General features: G+C 37.9%; 1 protein-coding gene across 1 annotated transcript in view; it reads left to right on the top strand.

Moving 5' to 3' along the window:
* LOC116084918 (cadherin-related family member 3-like) overlaps positions 1–22,421 on the top strand; it is a 78,628-nt gene that overhangs the window by 52,988 nt on the left and 3,219 nt on the right. Inside the window, exons 8-15 of the mRNA XM_031362212.1 lie at positions 1,942–2,119; positions 3,863–4,025; positions 5,293–5,395; positions 9,458–9,556; positions 12,253–12,485; positions 18,437–18,608; positions 19,928–20,169; positions 21,113–21,312. Coding sequence (XP_031218072.1) covers positions 1,942–2,119; positions 3,863–4,025; positions 5,293–5,395; positions 9,458–9,556; positions 12,253–12,485; positions 18,437–18,608; positions 19,928–20,169; positions 21,113–21,312 — 1,390 coding nt within the window. The remainder of the gene's footprint in view (positions 1–1,941; positions 2,120–3,862; positions 4,026–5,292; positions 5,396–9,457; positions 9,557–12,252; positions 12,486–18,436; positions 18,609–19,927; positions 20,170–21,112; positions 21,313–22,421) is intronic.

Raw genomic sequence — 22,421 nt, 5'->3', positions numbered from 1 at the left:
GCGCATTGAGATAAACAAGCCCTTATTTGGATAAGCTGTGTGCCTCTAGTTTGTGATGCAAGCTGGCATGTTTTCCTGCAGCCTATTGTGCTTTGCTACGTAGCTGATGCTGATTGGGACCAGGGAAAGTATTTAACCCACAAGGGCTGGGGGCTGAGTAGAGGAGAGTATTGAGTAAGTATGTAGAGATAGTAAGTATGTAGAATTAGGGCTGGTGATCGGTTAGGAGAGAATTAGGAGTGAGTATGTAGAATTAGGGCTGGTGATGGGTTAGGAAAGATTTAGGAGTAAGTATGTAGAATTGGGGCTGGTAATGGGATAGGAGAGAAGATGTAAGAATAGAAGTAAGATGTAAGGACAGATGTAAGATGTAGAGTTAGGAATAAGTATGTAACTAATAAGATGTAACTAATAAGATGTAAGTAGTAATAAATAAGATGTAAGAAGAAGATATAGAAGAATATAAAAGAAGCTAGCTAGAGAAGAAGTAAATATGAAGGTTCCTGAATAAAACCTGCATGGAGAAGGGCTCGCTGTTGCCTCCTTATGTCCAGCTGGATGGGTAAGGTGTACAACAGCTTCTAGCTGTTTACCTGTGTTCTCTTGTATTTCTTTGAGGGTGCTATTTATGTCTTTCTTAAAGTCCTGTATCATCACCATGAGAAGTGATTTTATATCTGAATTTTGCTTTTCTGGTGTAATGGTGTGTCCAGGACTTGCTATGGTGGGAGAATTGGGTTCTGTTGATGCCAAGTGACCTTGGTTTGTGTTGTTTATTTTCTTATGCTTCCCCCCAACCCCTGCCATCTGGTTATCTCTAGTGCTACCTGCCCTTGATAAATCTGACTGGAGCCTGTCCTTCCTGTGATCTTGGTTGTGTCAGAACTCCTCAGAATCAAGCTGTCTCTGGGATCTTGTGATTCTGGGATTTGCAATCCTGGGCTTGTTAGAGAACCTGGGAGTGGAGCTTCCTCTGGGTGTTGTGGGACTGGCTGTGGAACTTGTGCCCAAGGTCTTCTCAGGACACCAGCCCAGAGAGACCGGAAGGAACCAGAGCCACTAGGCTGGCAGAGTTCCTGTGTGCCTGTTAGGGAAGGAGCCAGAGCCACTGGGCTGGTAAAGTTCCTGTGTGCCTGGTCCGGCTGGTCCAAGTTACTCCTGGTGTTGGGACAGATGTTGGGTCCTCCTCACTGCTGATCCTGGGCGTGTCAGAGCACCTAGGAGTAGAGCTTTCTCTGGGTGTTGAGGGACTAGCTGCAGAGCTTGCACCCAAGGTCTGTTCAGGATACCAGCCTAGGGAGACTGAAAAGAACCATAGCCACTGGGCTGGCAGAGTTCCTGTGTGCCTGGTCCAGAAAGAGCTAGAGCCACTGGGCTGGCAGAGTTCATGTGTGCCTAGTCCCATTGGTTCCAGTTACTCTTGATGTTGGGACAGATGTTGGGTCTCCTCACCTCTGATCCTGGGCATGTCAGAGAGCCTGGGAGTGGAGCTTTCTCTGAGTGTTGAGGGACTGGCTGCAGAGCTTGTGCCCAAGGTCTGCTCAGGACACCAGCCCAGAGAGACTGGAAGGAACCAGAGCCACTGGGCTGGTCCTAGCAGCACTTTTATCTGTGGTTCTCTCTGCAGGGAATCATCTCCCATTTACTGATATTTTCTTCTGTTATGTAATCTTCACATTCTATTATAAGGATCTCTTCTAGAGAGTCTTCTCTGTTCTTCTAAGCAAAAATAATTTTTTCTTACCTATTAACATAATATGATTAATAGTACATTTCAGTGATAAGTAACTTAACACTGTGCATGCACTTTGAATCAGCTCCCTAATTCTAGAGAATAGGGCATAATTTTTACTTTCTCTTTTCCATACCTATACATGTAATAAAATAATTTTAAAAATGACAATCTGGTCCCACTGAGCAGGATGTGTTGTTTTGTTACAGAGAAGGGGACCGTGGTTACGACTAACCATCTAGATGTAGAGAAAACTGGTTTTGCAAGTGCTCTGTCCTTCTCTATTAAGGCATGTGATGGTGATCAGAGGTGTGCAGTGATTCCAGTGGCTACCTACATTCATGGCATTAATGACAACTCTCCTTTCTGTGATCAATATCTGATTAGGTAAGGAGACAATAGGCATAAGCAAGAACTCAGGTTGGGCAGAGAGAAGAAAGGACTGTTGTATTTATCAACTCACTATGACAATGGTTGATCAAGTTTAATCTTGGTTACTCAGAAATGTTCCTCACAAATGGCTTGGTGGTCCTTTTGTGACTGAAAGTTGAGTTTCCAAGATCTGAAAGTGAGATCTGGGGTTTTAATGGTTCTACTTCTGTCATGATTAACAGAAGCCCTTCTGTTTTGCCTTGTAAAATCGCATACCAATAGATCTGTTTGAAAAATGGTTGTAAATAATTAATGAACTCATTTTTGAGGACTGTTTCAGCATAGTGCTGAGAAGCTGCTAACACATGATATCCCTTATCATGCATCTGCAATTATCACCAGAAACCCTTACCACTGAATAGATTTCTAGTTAAAGATTTTGTTGTTCTCTCAGTAAAATATTTTCCCTGTAAGAACAAGGAACCTGAGTTCAGTACCCATGGCACACATAAAAAAGCCAGGTGTGGTAACAAGCTTTTGGATACTTAGCCCTTGAGGATGGAGTAGGGGAGAGAAGCAGGTCACTGGGACCCACTCACTGGCCAGGCAGACAAGCTTCCTTAGAAAGTTCAAGACCTACTTAGAAAGTTCAAGACCAGTGCAGAAACTCTATCTCAAAACAAAACAAAACAAAACAACAACCAAACAAAATAGTGGACAGTCCCTAAGGAGCAGAACTATAGAGTGTTCTAGCCTTTACCTATGTGTGCACACATGTACATGTGCACTCTAATGTACCTGCACACACAGCACAAATATGCAGATGTTGCTCTTGATTTTAAAAAATGTAACCTGGTTCTGCTTCATACATGGAATAACTTTAACCTCCAAATTTAAATCACTGACAATGGGAGGAAATGACCTGACAGTGTGGCTAAAGTTTTGATGCAAAATGTTTCATGCAGGGATAGGATTTGATGCTAAGTAAGTGATGAAGAACTCCAAGTTTCAGAACTGTTGGCTTTTGAGATGTGGAGAAGAGGTGTGCAAGTCTTCTATCTGGTTATTCTGCTCCTCCTCCTCCTCCCCCACACCCTGGGCATCTGCCTGAGAACTCATCTTTTCTATTTTTCCTATTATCTCTCTCCTTCCTTAAGACCTTCTGTTGCTCCTAACCTCCCTCTTTATTCATGGCCTATACCTACATCACTCCCCAATATAAGAAGCTAGGAGATTCACATGAGAGAGAACATTTGTCTTTCTGAGACTGGGCTACCTCACTTAATATAATAATTTCCAAATCAATTTATTTTCCTGAAATTTACATAAATTTATTTTTATTTACAACTGAATAAAATTCCACCAGGTATATTCACCACATTTTATTACTTATTCATTAATGGATGTTCATCAAGGCTGCTTTCATTTCCTAGCTATTGTGATGAGAGCAGCAATAAATCTGGATATGCAAGTATCTCTGTGGTAGGATATAGAGATCTTTGCTCAGAGATAGCTGAGTCACATAGTTATTCTATTTTCAATTTTTTGAGCAGCTTCCATACTTATTTATCCAGTAGCTATACCAGATTGCACTCCTAGGAAATAGTTTCTTAAATGATGCTCTCAGGAGGGCCTGTCTGCTCTAGGATTTTCAAGGAACATACGTAGACCTTATCAAGAGTGATGTTTAAGGAGAATGCATTGCATTTTAAGAGAATGCTTATATACACTGATTTTTCTCCTTGAACAATTAAACAGGTACACAGGCAAGGAAGAGATTGCAAAAGACACAGTTGTTGCTAAGCTCTCATGCCATGACCTTGACAAACCTCCTGATACAATTCATTATGCTCCAAGTTCTGGCCCTGTAGGTTCTGGACAGCTATTTGAGCAAGTGCCAGATGCCAAAAATTTCATTCAGGTGAGTCCCAGTGGCTGTTTTTCCAGGGTCTTTCCCAAGGAAATGGAGACATGTCATGGCCAATTGGATCTGTGCCAATACGTTCCAAAGGAGGAGAACAGGTAGAGGAGAATTCTGGTCTCCTCTGCTATCTTATCAGAAAGCAGTTGGGTAAGTACTTTTTTGTCTCTGCCATTAGTTTTTCCTTTTATAATTATCATAAAACAATTCACTTTCTAGTGAATTCACTTAGTTGGGGAAATCAGAAGCTAAGAACACACACTGAATTCCCAAGAGTTCAGTCTGTACAACAACATGTGTGACAATGGCTCGCTCTCCTGGCACGGGAAGTCAGTGAAGAGAGAGTCATACTTTCTACTGGCTGAGTATGAAGACTGCAGGTTCTTTTCTTTCTCTACTCATGATTTTGAAGAAATTCCTTTTCCTAAGTCTGATTTTCCAGGGCATTCATTTCAGAGTATCAATTTGTGATAGCTTCCATAGTTCCTTACCCCATGCCTCAGTGTCACCAACTACCCTCATCCCATTCCTGCTGTTAGCCAGAAAATATGACCGAGAAACCCACAGATGACCCTTTCTTTCTCTTATCCTGACCCACTTTTTTTTTTTTTTTTTGACAAAGTCTATAGCTACAAGGTAAGTTCTTTCATAACTGTGAAGTTTGGACATTTGGGCACAGAACCAGGTACATACTAGGTCAATACTCATTTTGCAATCATGCCTTTCCACACACTGATCATTCAAAATATTTTAATGTTTTGCCTATGGCAGCACAATTATCATGCTATGTAGGTTCTGATCTGTACAGTCTTCTATGCTGGAATGCTCCCTCCAAAACTAAGCTGTTCCAGAAGGGACTGAGTGTCCTCTTGTTCCACCAAAATGCTCATTTATATATCTTAGCTGCTGCCGGACTCACACATTCTGAAATGTCATCCTAGGAAATAAAAATGGCCAAAATACTCAGTGTTTTCAGACTGACATTTTAAAGCATGTACATTAGAAGTTTTGGTTCTGGGCCAGTGAGGTGGCTCATTGGCTAAAGGTACCTGCTTGGCTATTTAAGTTCCATCCCAGGTATTTGCAATGTGGAAAGAAAGGGCTCCTGCAAGTTCTCCTCTGACTGCCATACACAAATCATAGTCTCTCTCCCTCTCTCTCTCTCTCTCTCTCTCTCTCATACACACACACACACACACACACAGACACACACACACACAAAACAGATTAAAAAACTCATTTTTCTGAACTAATGTTGTTCTATAAGGTTACCAAAGAGCTGGATTATGAAAACCCAGAGGTGGTTGCAGCAGGACACATGTATGAAATGATGATTTCAGTATTTGATGACCTACACCCATCTCATACAGGTAATCATTATAGACTATTCAAGGCTGGTCAGTGTGCTATAAGCATTCATCACATTGGAGGACTGAGATGGATTGATGGCGGAAGTTTGCATTATTGTGAAGACTTAGCAGCATCTTAATATATAATTCTTTTTTTTTTTTTTTTTTTTTTTTTTTTTTTTTTTTTTTTGGGTTTTTCGAGACAGGGTTTCTCTGTATAGCCCTGGCTGTCCTGGAACTCACTCTGTAGACCAGACTGGCCTCGAACTCAGAAATCCGCCTGCCTCTGCTTCCCAAGTGCTGGGATTAAAGGTGTGCGCCACCACTGCCCGCCTTTGATAATTCTTATATCATGGTATGGCTAGAGATCTTGGCATTAAAAAATGCAAGAGGGTGTGGGTTCTTGTTATGATTCTTGTGTGTATATGTAAATATATACAATATATTGTATATAATATATAATATATTTTCTTTATACCTATCAATTGATCATATATACATATTTGATTCTTTATGCTAAATAATACCAAGTACATCTGACTTGGAAAGAGCTTGATATCAGGGACTCTGAAGGCCACGCATATAGGCAATTGTTACTTTAAATATATTTTATTTGAATGATATTGGAAGATGTAATGCTGTTATTAAAGCAAGCAATGAGCTACTTCATAATTTCTACAGTTCCTGAACCCAAGGAATGTGCAGGGCATGGCTACTGCTCTCTTACATAATGTCATGTCATGACTTTCCCACCATTTTGTGCCAGCCTATGATAAATAAGCCTTTGATGCAGTGAGATTCAGTTTGCCAAAACTGCATGATTATAAAATTCTTGGCACTTAGAGATTTGATAGTTGCAATTTTGCTTGCTGTGAACTACTATTCTTTTGACATGTTTGAATCAGGTGCTAAGGATCCAGGGCAGAATGATTAGGAGTTAGCGTACTAAGTGATTTGCTTGATTCTTATTTTTGGTAAAATGAAAGTATACATCAAGTTTCCTAAGGGGTTGGTACTTGTTCAGCAATTACACATCAGCATTTTTAGACTTTTTTTGGAGGGGTATGGGCTATAGAGAATTTTCTGTGGATATCCTCAGAATTTTCAGGTTGCAAGCATCTCTCTATTACTGATAAGTCAAAAGTCATGAGAGGAACTTTAAGTTTAAGAATAGAAAGGTACTGTCTGGTAATGAACAACCTGGAATAAGGACACAGTTGGGTTTTGTTCTTTTGTGGGAACTCTGAATCATTGCTGGTGGTTGCCTTGATCACTGGATTGAGCTGCATTCTGAACCAAATAAGAAAGAGTATATTGTTTTTCATGGATGCAGAAGGGTGGAATTGTAGAAGACGCGTGTTTGCAGCCAAATAGTACTTAAGTCTGAATTGTAATCAATACACCAAGGAAGCTTTCAATCTGTCTTGACTCAATGATGTAAAATTTTTAGTTGAGTTGCTAGGATCGAATATAAAATGCTCCCCACAGGATTGTGTTTAAACACTTTATCCCCAGATGGTGACATGGTTTTGGAAGGTTGTGGAACTTCTGGAAAGTGGTTGTCACTGGAGTCACTAGCAGTGTGTCATGGGAGTTATATATTGACCCTACTTCTTGCTGTCTTTCTGTTTCCTAATCTGCGGAGACATGAGCAAATATCAGTTATTTTCTCCGGCCACACAGTCCCAGCTTTAACCAAGAGTCAAAATCCTTTCTCCATTAATTTGCTTCTTTTGAGTACCTTTATTCCAGTGATCAGGAAGGTAGCTAACACAGTGGCTAAATTAAAAGAGTGCTTTGTAGACTTACCCAGCTACTAGGAGAAAATGCTATTTTGGGGACATGAATCAAAGCATGACATCTTGACTAGAAGTATTCTTGAATTTTCTTTGAAGCTACTGGTAGAATATCATGAAGAAGTCTGTCACATAGGCCAAAGTGACCTTTTAGGATGGATTTTTTTCTTGCAGCTAAATAACTTGCCCATTTTACTAGCTTTGAACCTTTCTTGAACAGGGCAGAGATGAAACATCTTTTTCAGTAAGATACCTTCTCTGGTCTTTACTTGTCAACATATTCACAGTAATTACTCATAAATTGTGCTTACAACATTGCATGTTCCACCCCTTCTGTTCTATAGGTCTGCTTATTTACACAATTTGAAGTCTTTATGGATGCAATAAAAAAAAATCATAGCTGTAAATAGCACATGCTATTGTAACATATACATTTATATTTTTTGATTTATTTGATTTATTGAAAGAAATATATGGGTCTAAAGTAAATTATTTGTTTTGTAGAACAGCATGCTTTAAACATTTTAGGGATCATGTTTACTGTTGAAATTGTGATGAAAGCTATAGAGGCTATCCTTGAAAGTAAACATAGTAGCATATGCTAGAACTTAAAGCATGCCATCAAGTCTCTGAAATAAAAGTCTTACAGATCTCAGACTGAATTTTACTATTTGTCACGTGTCACACAGAGTTTTAGGAGAGGCAATATACCAGAATTCTTTTGAACATGAATGCAGATAATCTTTTGAACAGGTAATCTGCTAAAGGGGAACTTCATGGCCAACCACGTCTGGGAAGAACTCTTGCCTGGAGATTCAAAATAAACACTAGCATAGCAGGAACCCAAAGAAGTCTTCCCATAAAAACCTCTTAATTTTTATTTAATCAAGGACTTTGTATTTGGCACATTCATATCTCAGAGATGTTAATGGCCAGGATAGCTTGTTCTGGCATCTACTTCTTTGTAATATTAGAATCTTCACTTTTGTAATATTAGATCATGAACTTAGTTCTGTTCATCTCAGTCTCTTTCCTGTGAAACTGTGGGAGCAATACCAATGTTTCAGTTAATGTCTTGCATACGATATTCTAATTTTACTTTAAAATATTTTCCTGCATTCAAGGTGCTTCTTTTTATGTTTTAATATCAAAATATTTCTTTTCAAAAACTCTCTAATATGCTACCTTAGCTTGTTACCCAAAATACAGAGTTCCTTCTTTTACCGGCAATGTGCAAAAACTGTAACAAATCATTAATTTATTTTTACTACACTTAATGATTTGATTGTAAGTATGTGCGCAGAGGGATATGACATGCCATAGTGTGCATGTTGAGGTTAGAAGACAACTTGCTGGTGTACATTCTCTCCTTCTACCATGTGAGTCTTGAGGGTTGAATTTAAGTCATCTGGCTTGGAATCACGCACCTTTACCTACTGGCCAGTGATAACTTCTTTTGTGCTAACCTGTTATTCTTTGAAAATTTTTTTGATCATAATCTTCTTTGACTTTGTATTTATACTATTCTGTAGGAGATGGAGAGTGACTTGATTGATCGATGAGAAAACTGAGCTTCCTAGAAGTAAATGATGGCTTAAGGCCACAGAATTTATGTTAATTCTGAACATTAAACATAAGATTTCTGAGACAAGCTTTAAAAGTATAGTGTAGGACATCACAGATTGATTTGAAAGTCACCTCAGCTAACCAATGGAAGAATTGTTCCAAAGAAATTTGTGATAAACTCTCTTGTAGAAAATATGTTACAACATTATGCATAATTATATTACATATATGTATTAATAAAATAAAATATAAAACATAATACCTTAGACATTTTTGCTAAACTGTTTTGCCTAGCCACAGAATTCATCTGGATACTGAATTCCTTGTTGCTGTCACAGATATCTGATAAGAAGTAACATGAGGGAAGATTGGCTCATGGTTTGAAAAGATATAGAACACTAAGGGATAGTCAGGGTAGTAGTAAGTGTTGAATGAAGCCAATTACATTGCATCCTCAACCACATAGCAGCAGCTAAACAGGAAGGAGAGCTATGTTATAAAACCTCAACCCCCACTTCCCCTTTGTCCAAGGAAAATCCTCTAAGAATCCTAGACCCTTCCCTAATGGCACCATCACCTGGGAACCAAGTGTTTTACTACACGAGTCTGTGGAAATACCATAGTTTCATAATCCTTTGCTAATTCTGATACTGGGGATATGTATCAGTAGTTTGTAGAGTAAGTCAACAAAAAGGTATTAATTTGCTGTTCAATTTTACAGTGACTGTGACAATCCTTGTGGAGATTGCTCCTGACAATGATTTCAGCCCCAAATTTCAAGCCTCGCACTATGTATTTTCAGTTCCAGAAACATCAGAAGGTAAAAATATTCTAAGTTATTTAACATTAACATGCACAAGTAAACACATACTAGATGTCTTCTAAGGAAACAATGGAAAAGGAACATAAGTATTTATAGAACTTAAGCAGGTATAAGAGTATGGATGGACATAAGACCTTCAGAGGAGTTTCTCTTCACTGGCCATGCTCTGGAATTTCATCCTGATGATCTCCCAAAGGCTACTTTGAGATTTGATGTCAGTTTTAAGGTTTGGTTTTGTTGTGGTCAAATGCACACTATTGATTTTACTTCATTTCTTATCCTTTGCCTCAAAAATATGACTGAGTGTCAAGAAGTAGGAATAGTGTGGTTATTATCCATATAATCCAAATCTCATGCCCAACTAGAGTCAAGGTTTTAGGTCTAAAATCAAGATGAAGGCTAAGGTTCTATCTCTGTTCTAAGATATATGTTAGGACATAGTGGTTAACCTCATTTTATTTGGAAACACAGCAATGGTAATAGCTGCAATTCTGTCATCTAACATGGAAACATATCCCTTCCTCAGAATCTCTGGATAGTGAGTCCTCCAGGCTTAACCTGAATACTTCAAGTGACAGGAGTGACTGTGACCTGAGATCAAGTCAAACTGCTTTATAAGCACATTGTAGCAGAGAGGATCGTTAGTACAGATGTCAAAGGAAACGGGCCTCAAACGGGTCTCTGCTACTAGAAGTTATTGATCTCAGCAACTCACATATCTATATGCCTTTGATGTTTTTTTTTCTTATAAATTCATAAGAACAATTTTTATAGTATACAATATTTGGAGTAGTAAATTTTGCTCATTTCTTAATAAATAAGTTTACTTCCTAAAATGGAAACATCCAAAGTAAGTAGCCATGCTGTTTTGGTATGTTAATACCAGTAATTTACTTAACAGATGAGGTATACCTTGGTATATTTAGGGGTAAGGTTTTTTATTTGTTTTAAAGTACTTCAAAATAAATGGGTCATTGTTCTTTTAAAACTCCACTCCTTCAATGGCAGGGAAATTATGTTATAAGAAATAAAAGGAAGAAAATAATCCAAGCCTGTGAAACAAAACAAACCAATAAAAAATCCCAATGCTTTAATTCCATTCAGCTTGCAAGTCCTAATAAGAAAACCTAAGGGGTGATTTTGTTGCTTTTCCAAAAAAATAAAAAATAAAAATTCCAGCACACTGAAAATTGCCAGCACTCAGGAGACATCAGCAGAATAACTCATTGGCAGTGGGAAGAAAAGTGTTTGACATCAAGAATTCAGCTACTGGGCTGGAAAGATGGCTTAGCAGCTAAGAGCACATACCGCTTCTGCAGAGGGCCCAAATTCTATTCTCATAATCCTTGGTTGTTGGCTCACAACTGCCTGTAACTCTAGCTCTAGGTGATCTAGCACCTCTTCTGTGATCACCTAAACACATGTGTAGGTGATACTCACACACAGACACATAAAGATATGAATAGACATAAAATGAATAAAGATATAAATATTTCAAAAGAATCCTGATATGTGACAACTTACATGTATACTGTGGTATTGCACATGGTATGTTCGACATGCGCAGAAGCCTCATCTCAGTTCTATGATGTAGTTATTATATTGATTTTGCAGATGAGAACTCAAAAGTACAGGACTTGAGCTATAGTTCTTTTCCACAAGCTCCTATAAGTATATCAAACATTGAATCTATAGATCTTCAGAATATTTAAATACTACATTAAGGAACTGGGCAGGATAGAACTTGCCTGTAGTTCAAGCACTTGAGAAGCAGAGGCAGGTGGATCTCTGAGTTTGAGGCTAGCCTGGTTTTCACAGTGAATTCCAGGCCAGCTTAAAACAGAGCAGAACAGAACAAAACAAAACACTACATTAATAGAAAAGGTGTTTCCCCCATACTGAATTAATTAGCATAGAGAATTCAAATGTATCTAGTAGATTACATGAAAATTATAATTGTGGAGATCTATAGTATTTAAAGTAAAAACAGATGATCTGTGATAAGCTGACAGAAATCTATGGAAGGAAGTAGGTGTAGGAAAAGAACTCCTTTATCAGTAGTAACTTAGAAGAAACATGGAAACTGAATGAACTGAGTTGTAGGTCAACAGGGAAAATGTACTTCATTTCCTGTATGCTTTGATGAGGTTTGGCAGTATTCAGAGTCTCATAATTACTCTACTTAAAATTCAGCTAAAGATGCTCAAGATAACATTTAGAGTTTATTGAAAGTTTAATTTTACACCTTCAGAAGAACATGCTTCCTACGGTACTTGACCAGGTGTTAAATGTGGAAATGATCCCATCATTTTCCAGGTCTGTAAGGCAGAGATTAGTTTAACTGGTTATGTCTTCTCCATGATCATGTATCTATTGTAGTACCCTTTATAAATATGAGTCTGGCTTTTGAACATTATATGCCACTTAGCATAATGCTAAGATGAAGCTAATTATTAGTATTATAGAGTTGTTTTAAAATTGTTTCATTTGATTGAAACCAGTGATCTATAGTAGCTAGGGATTCTCGGTAAATCTACCTGCTATAATGTGGAGTTTTAGTTATCAAACACTCATTATTACCTAAAAGTATTTACATTCTCATCACTTGAAAAAATACAGGTTATCATTTGAAAAATTACAGTCATGGTACGTCTTTATGTACATGAGAAAAATAAACTGTAAAATATTGTCAGCTTTCTACAAAGTTGGAAAAGTGACTGCCATTGATGAGGACCACCCACCAGACTGTCTGTCATACAAGATAATCAAGGGAGACATTCAGGCTGTACAAAAGTTTTGGATTCACCCCTTCTCTGGAGTAATCGAACTCACCACTCAGCCAGACTATGAGTCAGTGAGGCAATATAACCTCACAGTTGAAGCTGTGGATTGTGACAGACATTATCCACGCACTGCAGTGGCCACAGTGAGTAGAGACACAGGTTTTGTGTCCATGTGACTGACCAATGTATTAAGTTCTAATTTATTACATTTATCACAATAGTAGCAGGTAATAGAGAAAGCTTGTGAATTTCTGCTACTTCTCAAATGTTCCATAACATTTATATCAACTTAGCTTTAGAAATCTGAATGGTGTAGTTTTAAATTTTTTAAAACCTATTGTAATAAAGTATCTAAAATGCTTTAACCTCCTTTTAGCCCACTACTCACCAATGGTAGTGGAAAGGAGAGGTTAATAAGACAAAGGAGGATGTGGATCTGTTTAGAAATAGTTCTTTGTGACAATTCCAATCTTTGTTGTCCGAATATCAGCAGTTCAGTTCACACAAATCAGAAGTTGTTGCTTGATCCACTTGGAAACACCATTTATGAATCAATAACAGCAATTCAATCCAGAAGAAACTGTGAGGCTCCATCAACAGTTCTGGGTCCCCAGTCTGCAGAAGTGTCAAGAAGCCAAGGGAACACCACCAGACGTTCTTTAGTGCATTTTTTCTCTACAAAGTCAGTGTAGAAAGGCAAATCAATGCCACAAAGTTGTCGGTGCAGACCAGAATCAGCAAAGCCCAGAGAAGACCAGCAAATGGTGGCAAGGTGAACCAATGGCACAGTACTGTCCACTATCTGTTGGGATATACTTATATTCTTTCTAAACATCACATATCCTCTGAAGCGTCTGCTTTAGCAAAACATCACATGCCCCCTTTCCAGGCTTTTTTCCAGAAAAACACCATGTGTCTGTTCTCAGCAAAACATCCTCTCATAAGACAGTTCCCAGAAAAACATCACATGACACAACTAAGTCTCCAAAGACACCAGAAATACCCATTTCAGAATGGAGAAGGAAGAACTGGCTACTTTCTCTCTGGCATATATGAGTTCTCAAAAGGATAACATGAATATTTTTGAAGATGTTAGGTAGTTGATACTTATTTTAACATGTGAAGTGGGTAGTATTATGTTCACCTTCACCATACAAAGGAGGAGGCTGAGGTACAGAGTTTAGGAAATGTACCTAGGGTTAATATAATAGTCACAGACCAAGCATTACCTTGAAGTAGAAGGCAGCCTGAATTTAGTGGATGCCTCTACATATATTTTTTTTTAATATACCAAAGCCAAAGGACTGACTGTTGAAAGATATCAAGAATATATGATGTTGTGTTTATTTGTTTATTTATTACCTTTAAATTTTTATATTACTATATTTATCATTATCATCGTCACCATTATTTTGAAACATGGTCTCATGTAGTCTAGGCTGGCCTCAAGTTCACTGTGTAGCTAAGGATGACCTTGCAACCTGCTTATCCTGCCTCCACCTTATGAGTGCTGGTGTCCCAGGCATGTGTCACCATGCACTACTGGCGATAGAACTGGGTCTTCAATACTATTCCCTTGATCTTCCTGACTGTCTATGCATCAATACCATGCAGTTTTTATCACTATTGTTCTGAAATCTAGCTTGAGATCAGGGATTGTGATTTCCCCAAGAAGTTCTTTTATTGTTGAGAATAGTTTTTGCTATCCTGTTTTTTTTTATTATTCTAGATGAATTTATAAATTGCTCTTTTTAACTCTGTGAAGAATTGATTTGGAACTCTGATGAGGATTGCATTGAATCTGTAGATTGCTTTTAGCAAGATGGCCATTTTTACTATATTATTCCTGCCAATCCATGAGCATGGGATGTCTTTTCATCTTATGAGATCTTCTTTGATTTCTTTCTTCAGAGACTTGAAGTTCTTGTCATATAAGTCTTTTACTTGCTTGGTTAGAGTCACACCAAGGTACATAATATTATTATTTGTGACTATTGTGAAAGGTACCATTTCCCTAATTTCTTTCTCAGCCTGTTTATCCTTTGAGTAGAGGAAGGCTACTGATTTGTTTGAGTAAATTTTATATCCAGACACTTTGCTGAAGTTGTTTATCATTTTTAGGGTTCTCTGGTGGAATTTTTGGGGTATTAAGTATGCAATCATCATCTGCAAATAGTGATATTTTGACTTCTTCCTTTCCAGTTTGTATCCGTTTGACCTTCTTTTCTTGTCTAATTTCTCTAGTTAGAACTTCAAGTACTATATTCAATAGGGAGAGAGTGGGCAACCTTGTCTAGTCTTGATTTCAGTTGGATTGCTTCAAATTTCTTTTCATTTAGTTTGATGTTGGCTATTGATTTGCTGTATATTGCTTTTACTATGTTTAGGTATGGGCCTTGAATTCCTGATCTTTACAAGACTTTTATCATGCAGGGATACTGAATTTTTCAAATGCTTTTTCAGCATTTAATTAAATGATCACGTGGTTTTTCTTTGAGTTTGTTTATATAGTGGATTACGTTGATGGATTTCTGTATATTGAACCATCCGTGCATCCCTGGGGTGAAACCTACTTGATCATGGTGAATGATCATTTTGATGTGTTCTTGGATTTGATTGGCAAGTATTTTATTGAGTATATTTGCATCAGTTTTCATAAGGGAGGTTGGTCTGAAATTCTCTTTCTTTTTTGGTCTTTGTGTGGTTTAGGTATAATATGATGTTGTGTTTATTATGGCACATATGTTACTAATGAAACTTTAAGTTTGTTGTTGCACAGTATTCTTCTGGAATCAGGACTTCTTGAGTTGTTAGACTGCCAGCTGATTATCAGTGTACTTCCTTCTTTTATGTGTGGTTACTGGGGTTTGTCTTTTGTGTTTTTTGAGTTAGTGTCACTGTGAGGTTATAAGGCTTATCTGCATCAATGATTAGAATGACTTTCACAGAGCTGAGAGGCTAGAATGATGAAGTTTGGCAGGTTTAGGATTATACTCATGAGAGTGATTTTTAATGTAAGGGACTTTGGCCAGTTTTCTTACAGACACTTACAATTTCTCCAAATAGTGTTGTTGTATTATGTTTCATTATACACTGAACCCCAAGACTATGTTGTTTACCGGAGAAGCCTGTTTCTATTTCTGGTGTGGCTCAGCCATAGAACCTTTAATATCTCTGGCTGGAATACAGACACTCCCTTAGCACACACCTTTAATCTCAAACAATGAAGATAAAATTAGTTTATAGAAGGAAGAACCCATGTTTGAAAATGATGTCTAATTTAATGGCAAAGTGATGAACCAGAGAAAGATTTGACAGAATATGAACGACTCTTATGAAAAGAGATGAAGGGAAGTGACTTAAGAGAGAGCAGCTCAGAAGGAGGAGGCTTAGACACTATTTAGCCTATTGAAGCTACTCGGCTTAAAGAGACAGGTTGAGGTCTGGGTACACATTTCCTGTCATGTGCCCTAAATCTCTTCAATCCTTCAGGCGATTTCTTTTCTTTCTCTCTCTCTCTCTTTTTTTTTTTTTAGATGTTTTCTTTATTTATAATATCTTCTTTCCTAGTTTCCCCTAAAAAAAAACAAAACAAAACAAAAAAACAGAAAACACCAAGAACAAACTCTTGTTCCTTCCCTCCTCCCTGCTTCCCCTGCTCACCACCCCACCCCCTCCTGCTTATTGGCCCTGGCATTCCTCTACACTGGGGCATAGAACATTCACAGGGCCAAGGGCCTCTCCTCCCACTGATGAACAACTTGACCATGCTCTGCTATACATATGCTGCTGGAGCCATTAGCTCCACCATGTGTATGTACTCTTTGGTTGGAGTTTTAGTCCCTGGGAGATCTGAGGGTACTAGTTAGTTCATATTGTTGTTCATCCTAAGGGGCTGCAAACTCCTCAGCTTCTTGGGTCCTTTCACTAGCTCCTTCATTGGGGACCCTGTACTCAGTCCAATGGATGGCTGTGAGCCTCTACTTCTATATTAGTTGGGTACTGTCAGAGCCTCTCAGGAGATAGCTATATCAGGCTCCTGTCATCCAGCATTTACTGGCATCCACAATAGTGTCTTGATTTGATGATTGAATATGGGAAGGATTCCCAGGTGGAGCAGACTCTGAATTGTCCTTCCTTTAGTCTCTGATAGGCAATTTATTTTCTATTTCTCACCCATCTCTTGTTAACATCCTGGCTGTGCCCCATTGCCTGTACTTGGTTTGATTAAGCAGACTGCTTTCTAGAACCACATCTTTGCTTGTGGACCTGAAATGTTCCAGAATGACTCCTGAAAAAAATCAACTCCTCACTACTCCGGATTAGGCTCTAGCATCATTCTCAGGATCCACAGTGCTTGAATGTTCTGAACTACCTTTTTATCCCTAGCTTTGTTCTTATTCCAATTCATCCACTCAATTTTCTTTCTGTCTCTTCAATACATCAAGACTAATGCTTATCCTTCAGGGCTCACATTATCAACCTAATAACGTAGATGGCTGCTGTGGGTCGAAGAAGGAAGAAGAAATTAATTCTACAGACAGCATCACAGACATGGGGTGTAGGATATACTATGAGAAAAGTAGGAAACCAGGAAAACTGGCAGCAGAGAATCCCATTAATAGAAGAGGTCATAACCTTGAGAGAGAATGAAGCATGGGAAGAGTTAGAGTGGTAAAGGGAAGGGAGGAAATTATAAAAAGATAGTACACATATATAAATTCTCAAAAAACTAAAAGTAATTAAATTAAGATTAAATAAAAATAAAAACATGTCTCAGACTTGTGAGATGACTCAGCAGGTTAAGCCACTTGACATGAAGTCTGGCAGTCTGGTTTGATCCTCTGGACCCAGGGTGAAAGAAGAAAGCCAACTCTTTTTTTTTTTTTTTTTGAGACAGGGTTTCTCCATGTAGTCCTGGCGGTCCTGGAACTCACTCTGTAGACCAGGCTTACTGTGAACTCAGAAATCTGCCTGCCTCTGCCTCCCAAGTGCTGAGATTAAAGGCGTACATCTCCACTGCCTGGCGAAAGACAACTCCTGACAATTGACCTCTGACATCACACATACTGCCTTGTGTATGTGTGCATGTACACACATAAACATATGCACACAAAATGAGGTAGCCAGGTGGTAGTGGCATATACCTTTAACTCTAGAATTTGTGAGGAAGAGTCAGGTGGATCTCTATGAACAAGACAGCCTGGTCTACAGAGTGAGTTCCATGACAGCCAAGGCTATGTAGAAAAACCCTATCTTAAAAAACAAACAAAAATAAACAAATTAATTAAATATAATTTTAAAAATATCACATACTAAATATTATATCTAGTTGTATTCAGTCTACAGAGAAGTAACATTAAGAAAATCACAATTTCTTCCAAAACTTAACTATGTTATTGAATTATTCTATAAAACATTTAGAAAAAGATAATTCTTGCAGATGTAGACACACAAATGATTCTTCTGCTAATATTTTTGGGAAAATTATTAGTCATTGGAGAGGTGGACAGACAATCTTTCTAAGCTGACTGGCATTTGATCAATGACGTTTTTCAAACCCTTGATATTTTGATCTTTTCCTATGTAAATCACAGCTTCCTGACTTATGATATTTAATTACAAAAATGTTGATAATACCCCTAATTAATGTCAGGCATACATTGTGCTTGGGGAAATGGTACAGAAGAGTCCTTAGTTAAGTTAGAAGAAGCTCCTTCTAGGTGTGTTTGCTACTGAATGTGGGCAATTCAGAGAGTCCAGGGCACCTTATCTTCAGAGACAGCATTCTTCAGTGTTACTTTTGCTACAATTTACATGACTGCACTTTCCATAGAGTTCATCTAATGAGCCCAAAAATTCTTCCTAAAGGGGACATAGAGTGTCACAGCTGACCCAACAATAATAAACCACTGACTAGTGACTGACAGCTAGAATCTATATCTCCAAGTATATGTCTGAAAGCTCAGAAAGTTTTAGGCTTTTTACTTAATAATTCTGGATTATCTTCCCATCCAGATGCTCAATTCTGATTTTGTGTATAAATAGTCTCATGGTGTGGATGTGATGTTTCTTTCCCCTTCATCACTGACAGGTCACTGTTGACATTGAAGATGAGAATGATGAAGCACCTGTCTGCACACCCTATCTCTATACAGCAATCATTTCTGACAATGTTATTGCTGGGACAAACGTCAATGGCCTCAAACTAAACTGCCATGACAGAGATTCACAAGATTTTGAAATGCGCTTTGAAATGGCTTCTGGTACATACTTTACTTATTTCTTTTAATCACAAACACATTTCAAGTTGACATTAGCTATACAATGTCAGGCATGATATGTAACCCTAGAAATGACTGTTTATAAGAGTTACACTATCTCATAACTAGTACTTTGTTTCCTCACAACACCCTTTTATGTTTGCACATACAATTCCATTACTCCTGTGACTTCAAAGAGACTCAGATCTTGAGAAAATGCTATAGATTTTAACACAGGGATGTATGTTTGTCATCCATGGAGCGAGCTGAAATTAGATGACATCTTCCCATCTGATGATATTGTTTCAAGTTCACAAGGCTACATGATTTTGACTCTATTATTGCTGGATCTATACAGATTCACATAAATGTTATAGTCACAAACTTGTCTTTTACAGGAGATCTTTCTTTATCTGAGACTAACATAGAGCTATCTAAGGTAGATGTAGAACATATTAATGGCACCAGCTACTCATTTAACTCTGAGTACCATCAACACACAAAATCATAAACCAAGAGAAAGTCTAGACAAGAAAACAGGGTCCTTGAATTTTTCTTGATCATGACACTAAGACCTTTTCACAGGGCTCAGACTGCTGCTGCTCATCTGAAAAAGGGAGAGTGTAGACATAAGCAAACACATTATTAATAAACTATAAAGACTAGTTTGATGCTTATACCTATTGCTAAATGATAAGCTCCACAAAGAAAGGAGAAATGTTCATCTTGTTTACAATAATGTCCATCTACAAGGCTCTGGGTCTGTCTACAAGAACTTTACTTCTTAAGGACATTATTAGTACTGTGGACTGACTAGCTCATTAGATATTAGTCTAGACTAAGTTGAATTATGAAATCAAATAAAGGAATAGGAATCAATCAAATAAATGAAGAGGGAAAAACAGGCAGAATAATCAGCTAGCAGCATTAAGATTTGCTGGTTACATGTGGGGTTAGAATCATAATGTTAGCCTTTAAAAACAATTTTTTTTTCATTTTTTGAGACAGTATCTTTTGTAGCCCAGGTTGGTCTTGAACTCTCTATGTAGCCAAGGATGACCTTGATCCTCTTGCTTCTCCCTCCCTACTGCTGAGATTTCAGGCTTACCCTAACATGCCTACTTTAAAAACATTTTCCCCTTATAAGTATTTCTTACTTTATTTCAACTTTATTATAAGCTATTTATAGATATGGAAATTTATGGTGTTACACAAATTTTAATTTATATACACATTCTGGACTTTAACATAATTATAAGGTATCTTGAGACCATTTGATATATTACAAAGTAATTTTAACTTTCCCATTATTCATTTTAAAGGAAATGAAAATCTTCATTTCCAATTAGACCCAACTCGGGGTTCAAATACTCCAAAATTAATTGTGAAGAATCCTTTCAACTTTGAATCTGGAGCTGAACTGCAGCAGCAATATCATCTTGTGGTACATGTAATCGATGACAACCTGCAATACGGCAAAGCTGTCAAACCCAAGACAGGAACTGCTGTCATAGATATTTATGTGATGAGAACCAGCACACCACTTCCTCCAACTAGTTCTGAAGTAAAGAGTTACAGAATTTGATTTGAGTCTTTATGTTGTAAATATTTTACTGCAAAGTCAGATATCATCCAGAAATGCTAACTAAAGGATCAGGCCACTGCTCTCTTCCATATATATGCCTTTAGACTTTCATATGACCTCAAACAACCATAGGGCTCTATGAGTATATATTGTGTGCACAGGAATGGTGGAAGTTACACGCGCATATGTGGATGACCCCTAAATGGCTGGTTAAATAATCTGAAGGTCTTGCTCAATAGAAGGGAGCACTATTCAGTGGATTGCAGCCATGAAAAAAATCGCAAATGGATGCTTTGAAAGACTTTGCGATCATAGCAATGGGGATCCATGATGTGCCAGACATTGCACCACGTCTTATGGCCATCATTTTATATAATCTTCAATCCAACTCTATAACACTAGCACACCATTTAGTATCTTATAATTTATAAAGCAGATATGGGAACCCTCTCCTGAATTACATAGTGGCTTATCAGCCACCCTAAATGAATGTTCCTATTTGATTGACTTTAGGGTGTATTGTATTGTTCTCTGGCCTTTAAGATACAGCATTAAAAAAATCTTTTTCCTTGAGTATTTAATTTCCAAGAATGTGATCAGGGACACACAAGTCTAAAAAGACTTGGTGTATCATCTAGCTCAATCTCTTAATTTTATAGGTGAAAAGATTGAGGTGAAAAAAGAGATATGACTTGCTTTGGAGCACAGAGTAGCTACTCTGTGCAATTCTATTCTCTACACTTTTAATTTGGTGGCTCTTTTATGTCATCATGTTTCTAATTGTTGCCTCAGTACTTATATAATAGTTTATATCCTATTATCTGTGTAAAGATGGTGGCTCTGTACTAATGCTTCACTGTGTAAACAGATGTTCTTTGAAAACAGGGACTAATGCTCTGTTTGTGCTGAAATACTTTTCCAGCAGAGAAAGGGCCTAACCATTGTGTACACAGCTATCAACACGTACAAAAGCAGCGACTGGTATGTTCCTTTCGTCTTCACTCTGACAGCTGTTTTCTTTGTTGGATTGGTTTCCTGGGTGTGTTTTCTACTCTGGAGATATGGAAACATTAAAACCAAGTCTCAGGGAATGGCCAAGGAGGTCTCCAAGTCAAAATCCAAGTATGTGGCTTTTCTTTTTCTTTTTAAGTTTTTGAAATAAAAAATTAAAATGAATTAAAGTTTGGTAGTCTTAACTGTACGTGATTTTTCCTAAGTGTGCTTTCGAGAGACAAAATACTAGGGGTAAAAACTCAACGATTTTTTACTAGAGATCCCAAAACCACTCTAACCTGAAATGCTGGGGAGTCTTTCTATAGTACATAGCAATGTTCCTGGTACACAGTCTCACAGCAAACTCGCTGATCCCTGGGTTCTTACAATCTTTTCACCCCCTCTTCTACAATTATCAATGACTATTAGATGTAGGAGCTTTGTTGTGGTTATATCAGTTAGCAATGGAGTTCACAACTTTTCATTTTGATGGGTTATGGTTTTCTGTAATGGTCTTTGTCTCTTGCAAACAGAAGTTTGCTTGATGAGGGCGGAGGACTACTCTCATCTGTAGGGATACGTTAAACATTATACTGGCTTAGTAAAGTATGAGATGAATTAGGACACGCTAGCCTGGATGGCAGGTAGTGCACAAGTTTCTGAGGCCTTGGTCCCATGCAAAGAACTATAGAGAACTAAGGAGCATCAAGAGCAGGAGATAGAGTCTTCTCTTGGACGAGCACACCAATTGATTATCTAATACCAAATGGTCAGCCCTGAAAATATATACATACATACAAGAATCATTGCACATACTAAGCAGGTTATATATAATATAAACACACATGTATACACACACCCACAGCCACACACACGTATGCAAAACATTTAATGAAAAGAGGGGCTATGAATTTGAAAGAGAGCAAGGAAGTATATATTGAAGGGTTTGGAGGGAGGAAAAGAAAAGAAAAATTATGTAATTGTAATTTCTAAAAAAATATTAAAAACCAGCAACAGAGGTTAGCTTGATGGCGTTTAGGAGGCAGAGCCAATAACTACACAGCAAATTTGAGGCTAGCTTTATCTATATGAGACCTTGTCAAACACACGCACACACGCACACGCACGCACACACACGCACACGTGCACGCACATGCACACACACACACAAACACACACACACGCACACGCACACGCACACACACATGCGCACACACACGCACACACAAACACACGCA

This window comes from Mastomys coucha, unplaced genomic scaffold (assembly GCF_008632895.1).
Source record: "Mastomys coucha isolate ucsf_1 unplaced genomic scaffold, UCSF_Mcou_1 pScaffold9, whole genome shotgun sequence".
NCBI lineage: Eukaryota > Metazoa > Chordata > Mammalia > Rodentia > Muridae > Mastomys > Mastomys coucha.
The sequence above is the reverse complement of the archived record's forward strand: the minus strand, read 5'-3'. Positions and strand labels throughout refer to the sequence as shown.